Source organism: Mastigoproctus giganteus, chromosome 6 (genome assembly GCF_048544385.1).
Source record: "Mastigoproctus giganteus isolate SK-2022 chromosome 6, ASM4854438v1, whole genome shotgun sequence".
Classification (NCBI taxonomy): Eukaryota; Metazoa; Arthropoda; class Arachnida; order Uropygi; family Thelyphonidae; genus Mastigoproctus; species Mastigoproctus giganteus.
In genome coordinates, this window is record NC_143580.1 from 144,956,054 (window position 1) to 144,978,769 (window position 22,716).

Below are 22,716 nucleotides of genomic sequence, written 5' to 3' on the forward strand. Positions count from 1 at the left end.
TTTGATAATTTTTTGATAATCAAAAACTTATTTAAGGTAAAAAAATTATTTTTGAATATGAATGTGCAATGTGGCCACCATATTCTCTCTCACAAAGCTCATTTTGTTGCAGAAGCGATTGGTGTATTCCTTCTGTTGTAACACATTTGGTGTGACACAGTTATCAATAGCTGACACATAATTTCACAATTCCTCTGGATTATCGAATGTGATGGTGTTGACTGATTGCTTTATTGCACCTTAAAAATAAGTCTAGTGTGATACCTGGTGATTGTGCAGGCCTGGTGAGTCATTCCAACTCCCTATCCTATTGGTGTGGGTAAGGGCCACATATCGTTATCTGAATTCAACTGTTAAATTTGTAGGAGTGCCATCATATTGAACCCACATTGTCCTCCTTATTGTCTGTATGATGTCGTCCAGTGGTTCTGGCAGTGCAATCTCCAAGAAATTTAAATAGGTTGGACCTGGGAGGCAATCTTCCAAATGAAATAGACCAATTGCATTGTCACTAAGAATGCCAACCCAGACTTTCACAGTAAACTACATATGCTAAAGATGTACTACATGAGAATTTTCATGGCTGTTGTGGTAATTAAAAATGCCCCTATGAGTGAATGTATTCATCTGTGAATAAACTTTTGCTCAAAAAATGAGCTCATTGTTATATTTCTCTAGATGCAAAGGACAGAACGACAGTCAGAAGACTGGATTATGAGCAGTTTTTGAATAGGTCAGAAATAGAATGGATACATCTGAGTTTGATGTAATGCCATTATTAGCATTAGCATTAGTAGAGGCATATGATGCAAGAAAGCAAGCTTATGCAGCATCAGCCAAAAAAAAAAAAAAAAAAAAAAACCACTTCCACTTCGCCCCTCTGTTCGTTCAAAATACCTGTCCAGCTGAGCCTTAAACTTATTTAGGCTATCAACCTCTACTACAAGGGATGGAAGTCTGTTCCACCAACCAACCACCCGCTGGCTAAAGGCAAATTTCCGCACGTCTATCCTACATCTGTCTTTCCTCAATTTGAATTTATGCCCTCTCAGGTGATTTTTCTGAGCTAGAGGAAGAATCCCATCAGCATTGAGCATGCTCAAACCATTCAAGGCTTTATACACCTCTATCAGATCACCTCGCTGGTGCCTAGTCTCCAGACACTGTAATTTGCAAAACTTAAGCCTTTCTTCGTAAGAGCACCCCTTTGTTCCATTCACTAATCTTGTTGCCCTTCTCTGTACTCGTTCCAGCAGCTCTACATCCTTCTTGAAATGAGGCCTCCAGACCTGTATACAGTACTCTAGGTGTGGCCTGACCATTGCCTTATACAAGGGAATAATCACTTCCTTATCCCTGCTGGAAAAATTCCTGTATATCATTGACAATACTCCATGAGCTACTCTTGCAGCCCATCTACACTGCTCAGAGAACTTCATATCTGCCTGCACAACCACCCCCAAGTCCCTTTCATTCTCTACCACTGTCAGTGTAGTACCACAGAGTTGATACATTGCTCTGGGGTTGCTGTTTCCCATGTGTAGTACTTTACATTTGTCAATGTTAAACTTCATTTGCCACCTCTCAGCCCATCTGCTCAACCTTTCCAGATCCTGTTGCAGTAGCATAGTGTCAGTAGTGTCCTTGACAACCCTGCCAACCTTTGTATCGTCTGCAAACTTGGACATTAAGCTTGATATACCATCATCAATATCATTTATAAATACAGAAAACAATAATGGACCCAACACTGAGCCCTGAGGGACTCCACTAATAACATTAGTCCACGATGAACAGTGTCCATTGATTACCACTCTCTGTCTTCTCCCCCTCAACCACCCCTTTATCCATAGCAGCAATTTGCCTCCAATGTCACACTGCTCCAATTTGTGTAGCAGTCTTCCATGTGCAACAGCATCAAAAGCCTTTCTAAGATCCAAGTATATAATATCAAAGCTATTCCCTGCATCCAGTTCTTTTGTGACTGCATCATAGTATCCAATCAAATTGATCAGGCAAGACTTCCCCTTAACAAAACCATGCTGTGTCCGAGCTATAACTGAAGTCTTGTCTAAATGATCCTGCAGTGCTTCTTTAACCAGTACCTCCATTAATTTTCCTGGAACAGAAGTTAAGCTCACAGGTCTATAATTACTTGTGTCAGCCTTTGATCCTCCTTTGTGAATTGGGGTCACATTTGCACATTTCCAGTCTATGGGTACCTCCCCTGAGTCCAAGGAAGCTCTCATAATTATGGCTAAGGGTTTGCTTACTTCCTTTGCTGCCTCCTTTAATGTAACTGGATAGATCCCATCCACCCCGAGTGCCTTTCTTGTGTTTATCTTCAACAGTTTCTCCTCCACTTTACTCCCAGTTATTTCAAGATTCTGTAGCTTACTGCTAGAGTTGAATACACCTCTGGCATTCCCCTTGCTGAATAACTCCTCATGTGTGAATGTTGATGCAAAATATTCATTTAGTTTGTTAGCTACCTGAGCAGGATCATCAACAGTTGACCCATCAATATAAAGTGGACCAATCTGATTCATCCCCTTCCTTCTAGAGTTTACATAAGTAAAGAACTCTTTGCTGTTTTTCTTTGCATCCCTTGCCAAGGATTTCTCATAATCTGCCTTCGCCTGCCTAACCTCCTTTGTAACTTGGTTGCATATCAACTTGTATCTATCATAGGCTTCTGTGTCATGTGTTAATTTGTAAGTATCCCATGCATTTTTCTTCTCTGCCATATGCCTCATTAGTTCATCTGACATCCATTTTGGCCTAAACCTTGAACAATATTTCTTAGTTGGTATGTAAAGCCTAGTAGTTTCCAAGATAAGTTCTTTGAATGCTTCCCATTTTGAATTTGCTGTTGGTAACATCATCAGTTGGTCCCACTGTATAGAATTTAAATACTGTCTCAGTCCATCGTAGTCGCCTTTACGGAAGCAATAACCCTTCCCTTTACCCCTAATGGTAGTTACCTCTTTGAGTAAATCCCACTTCAGCACACTGTTATCACTGCCACCTAGTGGTTCATTTATCTGCAGATTCTTAATGCATGAAGAATCACTGCTGATAATCAAATCAAGAGTATTACTCCCTCTAGTTGCCTCCCGAACATGCTGATGTAGAAAACAATCATCCATTAAATCCACAAAAGCCTTGCTAGTGTGTGATTGACCAACCCACAAATTCCAGTCAATATCTGGGAAATTAAAATCCCCCATTATAAGACTCTCTGATTTACTGGCCCACTCTATTTCCCTGTACAGTTTCTTATTATACTCATCAGAGTCATTAGGCCTATAGCACACTCCTACTCTCAATTTTGATCTCCCAATGCTTATGTCACACCAAACTGACTCAACACTGCACTGTCCAGCGATGTCGACTGGCTTCACTTCCTTGGTTTTTATGTGTTTCTTAACTAATATCATAACCCCTCCCCCCCTTCCTATCCTGTCTATCCTTTCTGTAGACGTTGTACTCCCCAAATTCCAGTTCTGCATCCCTTATATCTGTGTGACACCACGTCTCTGATATCCCAACAATATCTGCCTTTGATGTTTTGAGCAATACCTCAAATTCATCAAATTTATTTACTAAACTCCTAGCATTGGTGTACATGCAAGTATACCTGCACCTGTTTCTATTCTTAGCTACCCTAACACAACCCATGTGTTTACTTGTACCGCAATGGCTCCCAGCAGTCTCTGAAATAACATGCATCTTGTTTTTCAGGCTTCTGCTCATTCTAATAGAAGCAGTGCAAGAATCTCTTTCACCTCTGCCAGTGGCTACTGTCAATCTATTGGTCTTTGTCTCCCCCCCAAGCCAGCAGTTTTCCGACCCACCTAACACTGCCTCGATAGCATCAGCAAATATTCTTGCACCCTTTCTATTTAAGTGTATCCCATCCCTGTAGAAGCAATCTCTCCTGTTAACAAGTACAGTCCAGGCTGAAAAAAATTCTATCCCTTGAGCCTTGCACAATCTTTCCAGGGCCGAATTGATCGACAAGGCTCTCATCATATACTCCCTCCTATCGTGTCTGGGCAGAATTGCAGACACTTTCAAATTCAACCCTAATTCTCGGCTTTTGTTCAACAGTGACCTGTACTTGTTAAGTAATTCTGCCGGTCTCCTTCTCTTAATATTATTAGTGCCAACGTGTACAACTATATCACCTTTTGTGCCCTTAAAAGATGATATTCGCTCTACAACGTCATCAACCTTTGCCCCTGGCAGACATACGCACAACGTTCTTTGACACCACCAGTCTTGATGACAAATGGATTATGAGCAGTTCTTGAATAGGTCAGAAATAGAATGGATACATCTGAGTTTGATGTAATGCTGTTATGCACAGCATTCTTTGAAACTACCAGTCTTGATGACAAACATCTTATGCTTATTTCATATTGCTCAGTATTTCTTCTTCAGTTTGAGTAGTGTGTGTATGTGATATGGAGCACATCTGTCTAGAACCGTTGTTGGCAGTCATTCACTTTCATGTTGTTGTTGGTTTGCAGTGAGAAAGGTCTTAAAATTAGGAACAGTTGCATATTTGCTACATGCTTATCTGATTCACCAAGAATGAGGTGTGCATATCTGCATACTCATTAAATATAAAAGCCATTGCCTTTACATTCAACATTGCACAATAAGTAAGACTGAGAAAATGAGAGTTTATCCACCAAGGTTAAATAATTTCATTAATCATATCAAACTTCAGCCTGACTTGTTATACTTTTGAATAAGTCTTCAATATCTCTTTTTATGCATTTGCAATGTAAATATCGAATCATGTATCAGAGACAAATTCATTTGTTCAAGCATGTTAAGTTAGATATGGATATTCTTGATAATTTCTTCAATTGTATTTAATTCACGAAGTTAGCCTTTTTTTAACCTCATTGATAGCACTTTTTTCACTTCATTTTATGTTAGCATTAGTAGAGGCATATGATGCAAGAAATCAAGCTTGTAGAGCATGAGCAAAAAAACCTTCCCACTTCATCCATCCATTTACTCCAAATGTTTGTCTAGTTCTGCCTTGATCTTATTTAAGTTGTTGACCTCCATGACAGATGGTTTGTTCCAACTATCAACCACCCGCTGGATAAAGGCAAATTTCCACACATGCACCTTCTCCCTTCAGCTCTCCAGTTATTTAGGGACACCATGTAAATATAGTCTTTGGTTAACTTGCATCTGAAGTTAACCAAAAGTCTTCATACTAGCAACTCATAACTAAAGCATCTTTCAAAATCACTGAATTTATTGAGTTAACATAGTTATCTGTTAGTATACTCCATTATTCTAACTAGCTATCTAACTTTGTTAATAATTTTAATGCTGTCATTGACACCATAATGAAGACTAATTTTATCTTTTTTTCAAGGATGTTCTGCAGACTTTAGGTAAAACAGTGTTTTTTATTGTGTTTTGTTCCAGTTTTTTATTGTCCTTTATAAAACTCTACAGTCCCCTTATAAATTTTACTTATCTGTGTTTTTTCAGCATGAAAAAGGCCAGGGTTTAATAGAAGAAAATGAAGTGTATGCCAACACTTTGGCTGGAGTTTGGATCACTACTGGAAGTATACCAGTGCTTAGGCGTAATCGTATTCACAGTGGAAAGCAGGTAGGAACTTATAGTTATTTATCCATTGATTATTCTGTGTGGCTCTCAGAAATTTTAATATCTAAGTTATTTAAGTAGACTTAATCTGTTGGAAAGCATAATGCAAATTCTGTACTAAAATTGAAATTTTATTGAAGTTGAATTGAAATCATAACTCAGACCAGAGCAGCAAAGCAAAGCAAAAGGCTCAAGCTAAGGGGAGTGCTGTGACTCAGGGGAGAACTGAGGGGGGTGCAGTTCCCTCTGAATCACAGCCTTTTAAAATGCACTGCTTGTTTGATGTTTTTGGAGCAATCAGGTACGGGATATGATATTGCCAAGGGGAATGTCTTTGTGTGTGTGTGTGTATGTTGTAAGGAGTGTGAGGAAATCAAGCGACAACTGAACGTTATGGGCCTATATGTGAGCTTAAAGGACATGGGTGGATGCTCTCGAAGAATCTAAATTGATGGGCCCATGAAGCTCTCAGCTGCCCAGATCAATGCCAGAGCTTACACCTGATCGTCACGCAACACAGCAGCAACCCCAAAGGGAGAATGCACTAGTCCCACAGGAACTAGTAGTTGTCAGTGACTCTATTGTCAGGGAAATGGGGAACATATTGTGTAAAAGGGATAGGTGGAACCGGACCAGGGTATGTCTGCCAGGGCAAAGGTTAGTGATGTTGTAGAGCAGATTTCATCTTTTAAGGGCACGGAAGGTGAATTGTTGTACACGTTGGCACTAATGATATTAAGAGTAGGAGACTGGCGGAATTACTTCACAAGTACAGGTCACTGTTTTGAAAAAAAAGCCATGAATTAGGGTTGAATTTGAAAGTGTCTGCAATTCTGCCCAGACACGATAGGAGGGAGTATATGATGAGAGCCTTGTCGATCAATTTAGCTCTGGAGAGATTGTGCAAGGCTCAAGGGGTAGAATTGTTCTCAGCCTGGTGTGTGCTTGTTAACGGGAGAGACTGTTTCTACAGAAATGGGATACACTTAAATAGAAAGGGTACAAGAATATTTGCTGATGCTATCGAGGCAGTGTTAGGTGGGTCGGAAAACTGCTACTAGCTTGGGGGGATATATGGACTAATAGATTAACAGTGGCCGCAGGCAGAGGCAAAAGTTATTTTTGCGCTGCTTCTATTAGAATAGACAGCAGACTGGAAAACAAGGCAGTGGAGATTTCCAGGACTGCTGGGAGTCATAGTGGAACAAGTAAATACATGGGCTGTGTTAGTATGGCTAGGAGCAGGAACAGGTGCATGTATACTTGCAAGTACACTAATGCTAGGAGTATAGTTAACAAATTTGATGAGCTTGAAGTGCTAGTCAAAACATCAAAGGCAGATATTGTTGGGATATCAGAGACGTGGTGTCACACAGATATAAGGAATGCAGAACTGGAATTTGGGGAGTACAATGTGTACAGGAAGGATAGACAGGATAGGAAGAGAGAAGGGGTTATACTGTTAGTTAAGAAACACATAAAATACAAGGAAATGCAGCCATTCAACATCACTAGACAGTGCAGTGTCGTCAGTTTGGTGTGACATAAGCACTGAGAGATCAAAATTGAGAATAGGAGTGTGTTATAGGCCTAATGACTCTGATGAGTATAATAAAAAAACTGTACAGGGAAATAGAGTGGGCCAGTAAATCAGAGAGTCTTATAATGGGGGATTTTAATTTTCCAGATATTGACTGGAATTTGTGGGTTTTTCACTCACACACTAGCAAGGCTTTTGTGGATTTATTGGATGATTGTTTTCTACATCAGCAAATTCAGGTGACAACTAGAGGGAGCAATATGCTTGATCTGATTATCAGTAGTGATTCTTTATGAATTAAGAATCTGCAGATAAAGGAACCACTAGGTGACAGTGGTTCCACTGTGTGCACAGTGTGACTAGGTCACACTGTGGATTTACTCAAAGAGGTAACTACCATCAGGGTTAAAGGGAATGGTTTTTGCTTTCTATAATGACAACAACTGAGGTCTGAGACAGTATTTAAATTCTATATGGTGAGACCAACTGATGATGATACCAACTGCAAATTCCAAATGGGAAGCATTCAAAGAATTAATCTGGAAGCTACTAGGCTTTACATACCAACTAAGAAATATTGTTCAAGATTTAGGCCTAAATGGATCAGATGAACTAATGAGACATGTGGCAGAGAAGAAAAATGCATGGGATGCGTATAAATTAATGGGGACATAGAAGCCTATGTTAGATATAAGCTGGTCTGTAGCCAAGACACAAAGGAGATTAGGCAAGCAAAGGCAGATTATGAGAAATCTTTGACAAAGGATGCAAAGAAAAACAGAAAAGAGTTCTTTACCTATGTAGACTCTAGAAGGAAAGGGATGAATCAGATTGGTCCACTGGATATTGATGGTTCAACTGTTGATGATCCTGCTCAGGTGGCAACTAAATGAGTATTTTGCATCTACATTCACACATAAGGAGTTATTCAGGGAGGGGAATGCCAGAGGTGAATTAAACTCTGGCAGTGAGCTAGATGATTTTGTAATAACTGAGAGGAAAGTGGAGGAGAAATTGTTGAAGATAAACATAAAAAAGGCACCCGGGGTGGATAGGAATTATTCAGTTATATTAAAGGCAGCAAGTAAGCAAACCCTTTGCCATAATTATGAGAGCTTCCTTGGACTCAGGGGAAGTACCAATGGACTGGAGATGTGCAAATGTGACCCCAATTCACAAAGGAGGAACAAAGAACGACACAAGTAATTATACACCTGTTAGTTTAACTTCTTTTCCAGGGAAATTAATGAAGGCACTGGTTAAAGAAGCACTGCAGGATCATCTAGACAAGACTTCAGTTATAGCTCGGACCCAGCATGGTTTTTTTAAAAGGAAGTCTTGTCTGACAAATTTGATTGGATACTATAATGTGGTTACAAAGGAACTGGATGCAGGGAATAACTTTGATATCATATATAGAAAGGCTTTTGATACTGTTGCACATGGAAGTTTGCCTTTAGCCAGCAGGTAGTTGATTAGTGAAACAGACTTCTATCTTTTGTTGTGGAAGTTGATAGCCTAAAATTGCTGCACAAATTGGAGCAGTGTAGCATTGGAGGCAAATTGCTGCTATGGATAAAGGGTCGCCTCCGTAGCCAGGTGGGCAGGAGCAGTAGTGCATAGCACACGCTTCTTGATTAGACCGGGGTTCGAGCCCCTGACCACCAAATACGGAGGATATGGAAAGGTCAGAGAATGACCACCGCATATCCCCGGAGCAATATGGCCTTAGTTGCTAATGCTCCTAAAAACCAAATAACAACAACAACAGCTATGGATAAAGGGATGGTTGAGTGGGAGAAGACAGAGGGTGGTAATCAGTGGTCACTACTCTTCTTGGACTAGTGTTAGTAGTGGAGTCCCTTGGGGTTCAGTGTTGGGTCCATTGTTGTTTTCTGTATTTATAAATGATATTAATGATGATATATCAGGCTTAATGTCCCAGTTTGTAGACGATACGAAGGTTGTTAAGGAAACTAATGACAGTACACTGCTGCAACAGGATCTAGAAAAGTTGAGCAGATGGGCTAAGAGGTGGCAAATGAAGTTTAACATTGACAAATGTAAAGTACTACATATGGGAATCAGTAACCCCAGAGTAACGTATCAATTCTGTGGTACTACACTGACAGTGGTAGAGAATGAAAAGGACCTGCGGATAATTGTGTAGGCAGATATGAAGTTCTCTGAGCAGTGCAGACGGGCGTCAAGAGTAGCTCATCGTGTCTTGTCAATGATATACAGGAATTTTTCTAGCAGGGATAAGAAGGTGATTGTCCCCTTGTATAAGGCAATGGTCAGGCCACACCTTGAGTACTGTATACAGGTGCATAGGCCTCATTTTAAGAAGGATGTATAGCTTTTGGAACGAGTACAGAGAAGGGGAACAAGATTAGTATATGGAAAAAAGGGTTGCTCTTACGAAGAAAGGCTTAAGCTCTGGAGACTAGGCACCTGCAAGGTGATCTGATTGAGATGTATAAATCCTTGAATGGTTTGAGCATGCTCAATGCTGATGGGATTCTTCCTCTTGCTCAGAATAATCACCTGAAAGGGCATAAATTGAAATTGAGGAAAGACAGTTGTAGGATAGATGTGTAGAAGTTTGCCTTTAGCCAGCAGATAGTTGATTAGTGAAACAGACTTCCATCTTTTGTTGTGGAAGTTGGTAGACTAAATAAATTTAAAGCTGAGCTGGACAGGTATTTCGAACGAACAGAGGTGAAATGGGAGCGGGTTTTTTTTTTTTTTTTTTTTTTTTGGCTGATGCTGCGAAAGAATTATAAAAAGCTAAAAACAGCATCGTTTTAGTTATATCTCATATTATGAATACCTTCATGACGTGTTGCCATGATATTGCACTACTTCGAATAAGTAATGCTTCACCAATAGAGAAGACTGTTGTCATTCTTGGCAGATACCACCACCCAGACGGCATCTTTTCAGGGCTATTTGGCAATTTTTCGGTGGATAGGTAGGTAGGTAGTTATCCTGGTGATGCAATGATGACAAAACAGTTATGAAGTATAACTGAAAAGAGGCCAAACAGCCCTGAAACGGTGCCATCTGGGTGATGGTATCTGCTGAGAATAACTAACAATAGTTTTCTCCATTGATGAAGCGTTACTTATTCAAACTAGTGCAATATTGTGGCAACTCATTGTGAAGGTATTCACAATATGAGATATAACTAAAACGATGCCGTTTCTAACCCTTTTTAGAATTTCTGCGTACTAATATGTTGCTTTTGCACAAACTAGATGGTACATGACTCTCATCAACCGGTGCAATACCACCACTTTGCTTATTTGAGGCTTGAAGTGGTGGAACCAATGTTTAGTCCCCAGAGCTAAGTTCCGGTCAACCTTTCCCTATCTCTTCCATCATGCAATACAACTGATGACTTTTGAGGTTATAATGGACATCGTAGTGAGATCCAACCTTCCTTACATTTCGAGGGTACAGCTCTAAAACAGTGTTCACAGGCCAGCTGCTAGTTAGTACGCTGGACCGAACCTATTGGTAACTCTTTAGGAGATTTCCAGATCAACTAGTGTATAATCTTGCTACCTCTACTGTGCCAGATAGTGACTGGAGGGAGTCTGAGTAGTGGTTATGCGGGAGGGGACATTGTCGAGGCCACGTTACGTCAAGGATCTGGGTATATTCTTACCATGTGTACGCCATATCCAAAAATTTCATTACTTCATACAGCATGTTCCCTACCACATACACACGCGCACACACTTTTTCTTACTATTGAATACACTATGAATTGTCAAACTAATAGAGTAAGCTTATCTGCGAAAATATCTAAACCTCCCAAACACTTCCTAGTTCATTTCACAAATATGAAAAGTTGCGTGGTCTCAGTTCAAATTTCAGTGATGTCGCATTTCCACTTGCAGTCTGCCAAAGCCCATGTACTTTTCCTGACAGAATCTCAGTTATCAGTTGATTCAACTACTGCTCATCTCAGTTGCCCGAATTATTCACTGTATGATTCCTTTTGCATCAAAGGTGGTGCTTGTGCATATGTCCTTTCCGATATTCCCTGTCAGAGAATTGGTAATTTGGAATCTCCTCTTTTCGATCTTCTCTGGATTAAAATCTCCCTACCTCATTGTGTCAAATTCATCTGTTGTCTCTACCATTCTACCAACTCCACTAATCACTTGGAGCTCTTCGACTTCCTCTCTTTGCAACTTGACTTTCTCCAGTCCAACTTTCCTGACAGTGAAGTAATTTTCCTTTGTGATTTTAATGTTCACAACCCCAGCTGGCTTCTGTTTTCTATTCACACTGACCCAGCTGGTCGAGATGCTGAGGCTTTTGTAATTACTAATGACCTTGCACATATTGTTCATTTACCTACAAGGATACTGGACAATCCTACCCATACAGCCAACACGCTTGATCTTTTTCTCAAAAACAACCCTTCTAAGTACACTGTCAAAGTGAGTGGTCCTTTAGGCACCTCAGATCACAACTTGGTGATTGTCTCTTCTCCAATGGAGCCTTTATCTCATAGCTATTCCCAACCTCATGTGTTGTTTGGCATTACAAGAATGCAAAATGGAATGACCTGCGAGATTTCTTTTACTTGGTCAGACTACTGTTTCAAAACTTCTGATGTCAACATTTACTCAGATCATGTCAGTAAAATTCTTCTTGTAGGAATGGAATCTTTTTTCCCACACTCTACTTTAAAATCTTGTCCTTTATCTAAACCTTAGTTTTCTAATTAATTTGCTTGTTTCCAATTCTTTAGTTTCATTTTCTGCCTACACCAAAGCTTGCAACAATTGGACAGCAGTTATTAATTAGTCCAGACTAGATTTTGAACAGGCTAAGTATAGAAAACTTACTTCTTGCCCTAATGGTAGCCGAGCATTCTGGTCTCAAAACCAGATGGTTCTTTTGTCATTTTGGCCAAGGATAAAGCTAACCTGCTAGCATCTCATTTTTCTTCCAGCTCATGTATTAATGATCTTGTTAAAACACCTCCCACCATTCTCAACATGCTCCATTCAATGCCCCTGTGGTCTTTCATCAAAAGGATGTCAGAAGGATTTTGATGAATCTTGATGCTAAGAAACATCCAGGTCCCAATGGTATTTCTCCACTTGTTCTCAAAACCTCTGCTCCTGAACTTACTCCTGTCCTTTGCCTCCTTTCTACACTTTCTTATTCCAAAGGTGTTTTTCTTCTGCTTGGAAATTTGCTCATGTCCAGCCAGTTTCTAAAAAGAGTGATAAATCCCTCCCATCCAATTATCGTCCCACTGCAATTACTTCTACTCTTTCTAAAGTAATGGAGAAATCAATTAACCGCCAGCTCTTAAACTACCTAGAAATCTCCGTCTGATCAACGATCGCCAGTATGGTTTCCATCAGTCTCGATCCACTGGTGATATTCTGGCTTATGTTACACATTTATGGACAAATTCAATGGAAAAGTTCAGCGAAACACAAGCAGTTGCGCTAGACATCTCAAAGGCTTTCGGTCATGTTTGGCATAAAGGTCTTCTAAACAAGCTTCCATCTTATGGTTTGCCAACTGTTTTTGTAATTGGTTATTCAGTTTTCTCTCTGATCGCTCACTGAGGGTGATGGTGGATGGCTCTCTATCTTCTAACTTCTCCACTAATGCTGGTGTTCCCTATGGCTCAGTTCTTTCCCCCACTCTTTTCTTATTGTATATTAATGACCTTCTTCCATTGACTGGAAATGCTATCCATAGTTTGCCGATGATAGCACATTGCATTCTACTTCCCGACCGGGCTAGCCAGGTGGATAAAGTGCCTGCCTGGCAACCCAAAGATCGCGGGTTCGAATCCCGGCTTGGGTTAGAGTAATATGCAAAAATTTTGGGAGGTGCATTATGGCCACAGACGCCGATGCGCCAACAACTAACAAAAAAAAAGCATTCCACTTTCCATTTTGAGAAACCTTGCCCTGCTCAATCAGCTTCAACTTCTCGAATATCCACTGCCAATTCCTTAAATGCCGATCTCCATGTAATTCTCCAGTGATGCAAAGACAACTTAATTGATTTCAATCCTTCTAAAACTCAGTCTTGTCTTATATCTTGCAAAAAGGATTCTTCTGCTCCAATGCTTATCTTTGGTGACACTCCGATTTCTTGGCAAGGTGATATATCTCCTTTGGGGATTACCCTAATCTCTCTTGGCACTAGCACATTACAAATATTGCTTCCTCTGCATCTAAAAACTTTCTTTTCTCTTTTGCTCTCGGCGTTACTTTTCTTCCAAACTGGTCGCAAATCTCCCCTACCATGGAATATTGTTCCCACATCTGGGACGGTACCCCCAAAATCTCTCTGAGGCTTCTGGATTCCATTCAGAAGAGGGCAGTCAGGTTAATTAATGACTCATCTCTAACCAAGTCTCTCCACTCGCTGTCTCATAGACATACTGTTTCTGCTGCATGTCTTTTCTACAGATACTTCCATGGGCACTGTTCTTCTGAATTGGCTTCTATAATTCTCTCTCTCTCTCTCTCTCTCTCTCTCTCTCTCTCAAAACAGTCCGAACACGTGCCACCGCCAGCCAACATCCATTTACTGTTCAACTTCTGTTTTCTGGAACAACCTTCCTTCATATGTCTTTCCTGAAAATTGCAGTCTGCAGAAGTTCAAGTCTAATATCAACAAATATCTTCTCAACCTCCAACCCAAGCACAGTACTAAGTATGATAGGTTCTAATACCTGTCGTGTTTGGGGTTTTCATAAAAAAAAAATAAAATAAAATAAAAAACTTGTATATTGTCTAATGTTTTTGCAGCCCGAGGCTTTAAGGGCTTAAGCTGGCTGATTAAATTTGCTGAAATAGTAATAGTAGCAGTGGCAAGCTTATTTTGCATCAGCCCAAAAAAAAAAAAAAAAAAAAAAAAGCTACATACTTCACCGATCCATACCTTCTAAGAATTTTTCTAGTTCTTCATTGATTTCAATCAAGGAAGAAATAGGCAACATCCACTTCAACAACATCAACAGATGAAAACCTTTTCCAACAATCAGCCAACTTCTGGCTGAAGACAAACTTCTGCCAGAAGTTTGTCAGTAACCATCCTTCCTAACTTAAATTTATGCCCCTTCATGTGTGCAGTCTCAGCAAAAGGAAGAATGCCATTTACATTCACATTCAGCTTACTCTGTCCATTCAAGGCCTTAAATACCCCAATCAGATCACTCTGCAAGTGCTTAGTCTCCAGATGCTACAGTTTATAGAAGTGGAACCTTTTTAGGTAAAAGCATCCTTTTGTCCTCCTCACCAATCTCATTGCCATCCTCTACACCCTTCCTAAAGCGAGGCCTCCAACCCTGTATACAATACTCAAGATGTGACATAACTATGGCATTATACTACCGCTTTATCCCTGCTAGCAAAGTTTCTGTATATCTCTCTCTGACAAAACCCCATGAGCTGTCCTGGCATCATGTCTGCACTGCTCAGAGAATTTCATATGTGGCTGCACAATTACCCCAGGTCTTTTTCAGTTTCCACTACTCTGAATGTAGTATCACAAAGTTGATAAATTACTCCAGTTTACTCCTACCCATATGCAGTATCTTGCATTTATCAATTTTAAACTTCAGCTGCCATTTCTTAGCCAATTGATCCAATTCTCATAGGGCTTGTTGCAGTAGCTCACTCTGATTACTGTTATTGACTGTCATTGGATCTGCAAGCTTTGATATTAAGCCGTTTATACCTTCATCAATATCATTAATAAATATTGAAAAGTAATGGGCCCAGTACTAACCCTGAGGAGACTCCTCTGATAACATTAGTCCACAAAGAGAGGCACCTCCGTAGCCAGGTGGGAAGGAGCAGAAGTGCGTAGCACACGCTTCTTGATTAGACCGGGGTTCGAGCCCGTCACCACCAAATACGGAGGATGCGGAAAGGTCAGGGAATGACCACCGCATATTCCCGGAGCAATCTGGCCTTAGTTGCTAATGCTCCTAAAAACAAAATAACAACAACAGCTCCTTTGTCTCTGGATGAAAATGATAGATCCATTTCTCATCCATGGGCACAAACCTTGTAAGGAATGTGCTGGATCTGCTTGAAAACAATGCAAATGTTCATTTGACTTTAAGTCTTGTGCGATTTTGACAACTTTAACAACTTTTAACAACTTTAGGACCTACCGATACCTTTTTAATAGCAGAACCTCTGTTATTATGTAGTACACAAGTTTATATCAGATGCCCAAGACACTGGCATTGTACAGAACTGTCATTCATTGATCACTTGAGATATTCAAATATTGATCACTACGCAGATATTCAGAGAAATACTTTTCAGTAATTCAAGAAGGGTTCAATCTCAATTTTTCAGATGTTTTTGTTTAAAAACCAAAAGGTCTGTAACTGGAAAAAGATTTTCCAGACATAGTGTGCAACTTTTTATTTCTTTTGGTACATAGACCTTACCATACCAGCATATCTAATAGAATGTTCAAACAGTATTTAGTGGCACAAAGACTGTGTTATGTGCTCATTTGTAAATCCATTAACCTAATTACATAAGTAGGCATGCATATGTGTACTCACTTGTTTGTGTCCCAGGAAGAAGCTGCCAAACTTCAAGGGTGATTCTTTAATGATTCTAACAAAAAAGCTCATTATCAATATCTGCTTCATGACCACCATATCTTTCACAGAGCTTCCTGATTAGGCACCTGACATGGTCTTGTTATATAGTCTAATTCCCATCTTTGTTCTTAGAGCTTGTAAGCAGTGTTTGGTTTCATTTATTGGGTTGACTGTGTTTATCTGTGTTCTTTTACTGAAGAGATGCCAACTAATCTTTCAGTTGGGAAGTATGCTGATATACCCTTAAATATGATTTTGTAATGGTAACATAAGAGCTGCTGTTCCCAGTTGTCAACTTGGGAATATTTAATTTTTAGGTAGTAATGTGCACGCACGTGCGCGCGCGCACACACACATGCACACGCACACAAATGCACACACAAACACACTTTCCCAAATTGACGTCCAGCCATCATTCCCTATTTGAATTGAATTTAAGCTATCTGCTAACCACCTTTCATGTGATATATTCTGATAACAGACACTACTCTATGTTCTATTGTGTTTTTTTGGGGAAGCTTTGTTCCTTCCATTAAGAGTTGTTGGTCTTGGGCTTAGGTTCACTTAAAAATGAAATGATCCAAGAGTTTTGTTTTTAATTAAAATAACATTGCCACAAAGGGGAATTTGCTGTTCATTTAAAAACTAAGGTACTGCAATTACAGATCTGTTTCAAGACCTCTCATCAAATGGCAGATGGTTCCTCCATTAGCAACTTCATGAGGTAACATTGAATATTGTAAGGTCTAAACTAGCTGTGTGTGGAGAAAAATTTGTATGTAAGAAGAAAAGTTGGCAATATATCTTTTAATCACTAGTACTCGGCCAACACTACGCAGACTACGAAAAATCCTTGGCAAAGGATGCAAAGAAAAACAGAAAAGAGTTCTTTACCTATTTAAACTCAAGAAGGAAAGGGATGAATCAGATTGGTCCACTGGATATTGATGGTTCAACAGTTGAGGATCCTGCTCAGGTGGCTAACAATCTAAACGAGTATTTTGCATCTACATTCACGCATGAGGAGTTATTCAGGAAGGAGAATGATGTAGGTAAAGTAAACATTGGCAGTGAGCTGGATGATTTTGTAATAACTGAGAGGAAAGTGGAGGAGAGATTGTTGAGGATAAACATAAAAAAGGCACCTGGGGTGGATGGGATCTATCCACTTATATTAAAGGAGGCAGCAAAGGAAGTATGCAAACCACTAGCCATAATTATGAGAGCTTCTTTGGACTCAGGGGAGGTACCCATAGACTGGAGATGTGCAAATGTAACCCCAATTCACAAAGGAGGATCAAAGACTGACACAAGTAATTATAGACCTGTTAGTTTAACTTCTGTTCCAGGTAAATTAATGGAGGCACTGGTTAAAGAAGCACTGCAGGATAATCTAGACAAGAATTCAGTTATAGCTCAGACGCAGCATGGTTTTGTTAAGGGCAGGTCTTGCCTGACCAATTTGATTGGATACTATGATGTAGTCACAAAAGAACTGGATGCAGGGAATAACTTTGATATTATATATTTGGATCTTGGAAAGGCTTTTGATACTGTTGCACATGGAAGACTGCTGCACAAATTGGAGCAGTGTGGCATTGGAGGCAAATTGCTGCTATGGATAAGGGGATGGTTGATTGGCAGAAGACAGAGAGTGGTAATCAATGGACACTGCTCAACATGGACTAATGTTATTAGTGGAGTTCCTCAGGGTTCAGTGTTGGGTCCGTTGTTGTTTTCGGTGTTTATGAATGATATTGATGATGGGATATCAAGTTTAATGTCCAAGTTTGCAGATGATACAAAGGTTGGCAGGGTTGTTAAGGACACCACTGACGCTATGCTGCTGCAACAGGATCTGGAAAGGTTGAACAGATGGGCTGAGAGGTGGCAAATGAAGTTTAACATTGACAAATGTAAAGTACTACATATGGGAAACAGTAACCCCAGAGCAACGTATCAACTCTGCGGTACTACACTCACAATGGTGGAGAATGAAAAGGACCTGGGGGTAATTGTGCAGGCAGATATGAAGTTCTCTGAGCAGTGCAGACGAGCTGCAAGAGTAGCTCATGGTGTCTTGTCAATGATATACAGGAATTTTTCTAGCAGGGATAAGGAGGTGATTATTCCCTTGTATAAGGCAATGATTAGGCCACATCTTGAGTACTGTATACAGGTTTGGAGGCCTCATTTCAAAAAGGATATAGAGCTGCTGGAACGGGTACAGAGAAGGGCAACAAGATTAGTGAATGGAACAAAGGGTTGCTCTTACGAAGAAAGGCTTAAGTTTTGCAAATTACAGAGTCTGGAGACTAGGCACCGGCAAGGTGATCTGATAGAGGTGTATAAGGCTTTGAATGGTTTGAGCATGCTCAATGCCAATGGGATTCTTCATCTTGCTCAGAATAATCAGCTCAGAGGGCATAAATTCAAATTGAGGAAGGACGGATGTCGGATAGATGTGCGGAAATTTGCCTTTGGCCAGCGGGTGGTTGGTTGGTGGAACCGACTTCCATCACTTGTTGTTGAAGTTGATAGCCTAAACAAATTTAAGGCTCAACTGGACAGGTATTTCGAGCGAACGGAGGGGTGAAATGGGAGTGGTGTGTTTTTTTTTTTTTTTTGGCTGATGCTGAACAAGCTTGCTTTCTTGCATCATATGCCTCTACTAATGCTAATGCTAACACAGCCCAACTACTAGGGATTTGCAGTAAACAAGTAAAAGTGCAAGTTGTTATTTCACTGCAGGACTCTTATATTGCTGTCTTACCAAACTATGACTTTTGTCTTGATAGTGTTTACAACTGTTTTATAACAAATGAAAATTATTTCTTACATCATTAATTATTTTAATGTTTTATTTCATTATTTGTTTTTTTTAGGTGGGAGTTTATTTTTATGATAATGGTCATGGCAGATTAGAAGATAATGACATTTTCAATCACCTTTACTCTGGTGTACAAATTAGGTGAGTCAGTGGAATGTATTACACAAAAAATGCACATTACTTTCACCCAAGTTATAATTTTTGGTTTTAGTTATTTAAAAAAAAAAAATTGCTTGTTGGATGGTAGGCTTTGTTTGAAGCTAGATTAAGGGATTCGAGCACACAATTTTTTTGCAGATCCTTCACTCTGCACATTTTACCTTTTTTTTTAATTTTTTTTAATTACTCTTTATTCAGATAAAATTACAAATAAAAATTTCTCTATAAAATTTAAAATTTTCACAGCCTAAAAAAATATTAAGCTGTAATGTTTAAAATTAAAGTAACATCCCATTGCAACAAATACCGTTTTAAGAAAAATTTCACTAAAAAAATTCCACAAATCGCTTCCCTTAGTAGTAGCATTCTGTTAGTCTCATTTCTTTGAAATAGTTCATAAGAAAAATTTAGTACAAATTATTTTTTGTGATTTGCACATGCAAAAATTATATTGGTTTATAAAGCAAAAAAGAAGAACTGTATATGAAAATCATGAATAGCCAATGTAGGAATGAACAAACACTGGTTTGATTTCATCAGTTGTCTGTAACTTGTTAGCTGCCACTTTTACTGCATATTGTAAATAGCCATGAAAACAGCAAAGTAGCATTCACTTGGAAAAAAAAAAAAAAAAGTGTAAGTTAAATATAAAGGTATTGCTAAACTATAAGAAAATATATAAAAGCAGATAAAATACCTTCTAATCTTTCACTCCCAGGAAGCACATCTATATCATTCTGCAAAAAAATAAAAATCTTCAGAATGCTAATCTTATTCAACTTTAGTAGTCTGAAATCATATATTTTAATTTGGATTAGTAGTCACAGCTGTCTAACCAGACTGGAAGAGCAAGAAGAATCCACATCTCTTAAGCTTGGTTTATGTGCAACTGACTGGGGTCCAGACTCACTGTCCACTCCTTGCAATTTATAGTATAATTTGTTAGTAGGAAGTTGGCTGTACAGCTACAGAACAGACAAGGATGAGCTGCCAGTTGGGACTAAGCTTACCAAATTGAATACACTTTAGGCTAACGCTTTTCACTGCATTAGAATGACAGTTAAGACATTCTAACAGTGTTTCTGACAAGACGTCTGCTGTGCTTGATAGGAAACTAAACCACCTAGTGCTAAAAAACCATTACCATTAAAAGATTAAACAGTAAAAAGGTTGAATTTAGGAATTAGTTTGGAAGAAATATTGATTGGCAAGAATTACTCAGGAATCATGTGGTCCGAATTCAAGATGAAAAGTTTGCTGATTGAATTTGTCTGTGCATATAATTTGGAGATAAAGATAAACCTAACAATAATGGGAGAAGCTACTAGAATTTTGTGAAAGCCTATGCTCTTAGTTAAAAGTGCAGTATTTTCAGTATAAAGATAGCCAGAAGTTTAGATGGATGGTTAATAAAACAAGTACAGCTTAATTGATTATATAATTATAGAAAAGAGTTAATGATACAAGGCATGTAGACGATTTAAGATTTCAAGTCACCATCAGTTTGTAAATTAAAAATAGTAATTAGTACAGTGAGTACAACTTACTCTGATGACATTGGATTTACAAAAATTGGTAACATAAGAGGCTGATAACATTAAATGCGTTTTTTTTTTTTGATGAAGTACAAAATCTTGTATAGTGGAAGCTCTTTTTAATGTCCTATATGGTTGGTCCCAGCCAATTTCTCATTAACCTAATGCTATTTTACATTCAGTATAACAACATTGAAAATAAAAAGATTTCTGTATAATGACCTAAATTCCTATCTCAATCTGAATTTTTACTTTTTTGTTGCAATATTCACATTTAAAAATGACAGACAATTCAAATATATTGAGATAATTGACAAACTTGCTGCCTGACCACGAGAAATCGTTTAAGATTTCCCACTCTATTTTTCCACAGCGCAGTAATGAATTGAACATTGGCTAGAGGCTAATTTAATTAGTTCGAGTGTATGTTTATTGGTATGGCTCCAAGAAAGCTGATAGCTTTGCCAATTGCAGATAAAGTTAGGATTTTGCAATCTGTAGATAATGGTGTGCATTCTAAAACTGACATCGCCAAACACTTCAGCATTCCTAAGAATAATCTGTTCTTAAAGATCAGAAAAAGATTGAAAGTTTAAAGAAATCTGCTGCACTGGGCAGGATTCGAGCATGAAAGGTGAAGTATCCGAATCTTGAAAAGGTACTTTTGTAATGGCTAGTGATGATGCATGCAAAAAATGTTCCTGTAGATGGTAGTCTTTTAAAAGCTAAGGCTGAATCATTTGCACATTGAATGGATATTGAAGAATTTAAAAGTTCAGATGGATATATCCAGAAATTTAAGATTTGTTATGGCCAGTCTTTCAAAAAAGTGTGTGGTGAAAGTGCAGCTGTAGACATTAATACTACAAAAGAATGGAATGGAAGTCGTTTAAAAAATGTTTTGCTGACATACAACCACAATAATGTCTTCAATGTTGATGAAACTGGGTTCTTCTTTTTTTAAAATCGCTACCAGATAAAACACTTACATTTAAAGACGAGAAATGTGGTGGTGGAATAAAGGCCAAACAATGGATTACCATTCTCCTGGCAGCAAACAGTTCTGGCACAGAGAAGCTTCTTCTTTTGATCATTGGGAAATCCCAGAAACCTTGGTGCTTTTAATTTGAAGATTACAGACTATGTATTGAGCAAACAAATGGCATGGATGACATCACAGGATGAGTGAGAAGAATAGAAAAATTTTGCTGTTTGTGGATAAACTGCACCCCTCATTGTCATGTAAACAACCTACGTGCAATCACTGTCGAGTGCCTATCAAATGTGACATCAGTTCTTCAGCCACTTGATCAAAGTGTAATCCACTGTTTTAAGAAAAAACTACCAAAGAATGCTATTAAACAAAATTGTGCTGTGTGTCTTGAAAGAAAAATTCAATGTGAAATCGACATCCTGCAGGCAATGTATTTAGTGTTTCAGCATGGGATGAAGTTAATGAAAAAGTAATTGCCCACTGCTTCAAACACACTGTGTGTGAAGTTTGGCATGCTTATTCCTCTATTAATCATGAAGAACAGTCAAATATTTCCAGGGAAGAAATATTTGAGCATGTGCATCATCACCTAAACTTACAGGAAAAGTTAAGCTTCATTCCCTGACCTTTCCACATCCTCCATATTTGGTGGCTCACGGGCTCGAACCCCTGTCTAATCGAGAAGCGTGTGCTACGGACAGCTGCTCCTGCCCACCTGGCTACGGAGGCGCCATTACACAAAGTGGATGCAACATGGGCCAACCCGGAACAATATCTGGCATGACCATGCATCGCATGTATGGGCTATACCCACAGACGACCCCTACAGCATCCTCTCCTAACCGAGGTTCATTGGCGTGAAAGACTCGTCTAGTGCAAAGAGCATGCAGGTTGGACGTTAGAAGACTGGAAGAAGGTGTGCTGGTCGGATGAGTCACGTTATTTACTCCACACCGTGTACAGATTTGGCATCAACAACATGAGGCTCTTGATTCATCATGCACGGTATCAAAAGTTCAGGCTAGTGGAGCCAGTTGTAACGTGTGGGGGCACGTTTCACTGGGCAGGAACTTGGACCCCTGGTGCATATGGAACAACGTATCAGTGGTGTCCGCTATCATCAACTGCTTGCTGACTGTGTACACCCCACTATGTTACACTTTTTCCCGAATGGCGATGGTATCTTCCGAGATGACAATGTGCCAAGCCATCGGGCACTTGTGCAGGAATGGTTTGAGGAACACAGTTCTGACTTCCAGCATACCAACTGGCCTCCGAACTACCCCGATATCAATCACATAGATCACTTGTGGGACACTATGGAAAGGCATATCAGATGTTTGGATGCACCAATCACCTCCATACCTGCATTGCTGACCGCATTAC

The 22,716-nt window shown here is 39.3% G+C and overlaps 1 protein-coding gene across 1 annotated transcript in view; it reads left to right on the forward strand.

Moving 5' to 3' along the window:
- Positions 1–22,716, forward strand: part of FBXO11 (F-box protein 11) — a 513,763-nt gene that overhangs the window by 324,490 nt on the left and 166,557 nt on the right. Inside the window, exons 14-15 of the mRNA XM_090375372.1 lie at positions 5,527–5,649; positions 18,698–18,783. Of these exons, the coding sequence (XP_090231498.1) occupies positions 5,527–5,649; positions 18,698–18,783 (209 nt within the window). The remainder of the gene's footprint in view (positions 1–5,526; positions 5,650–18,697; positions 18,784–22,716) is intronic.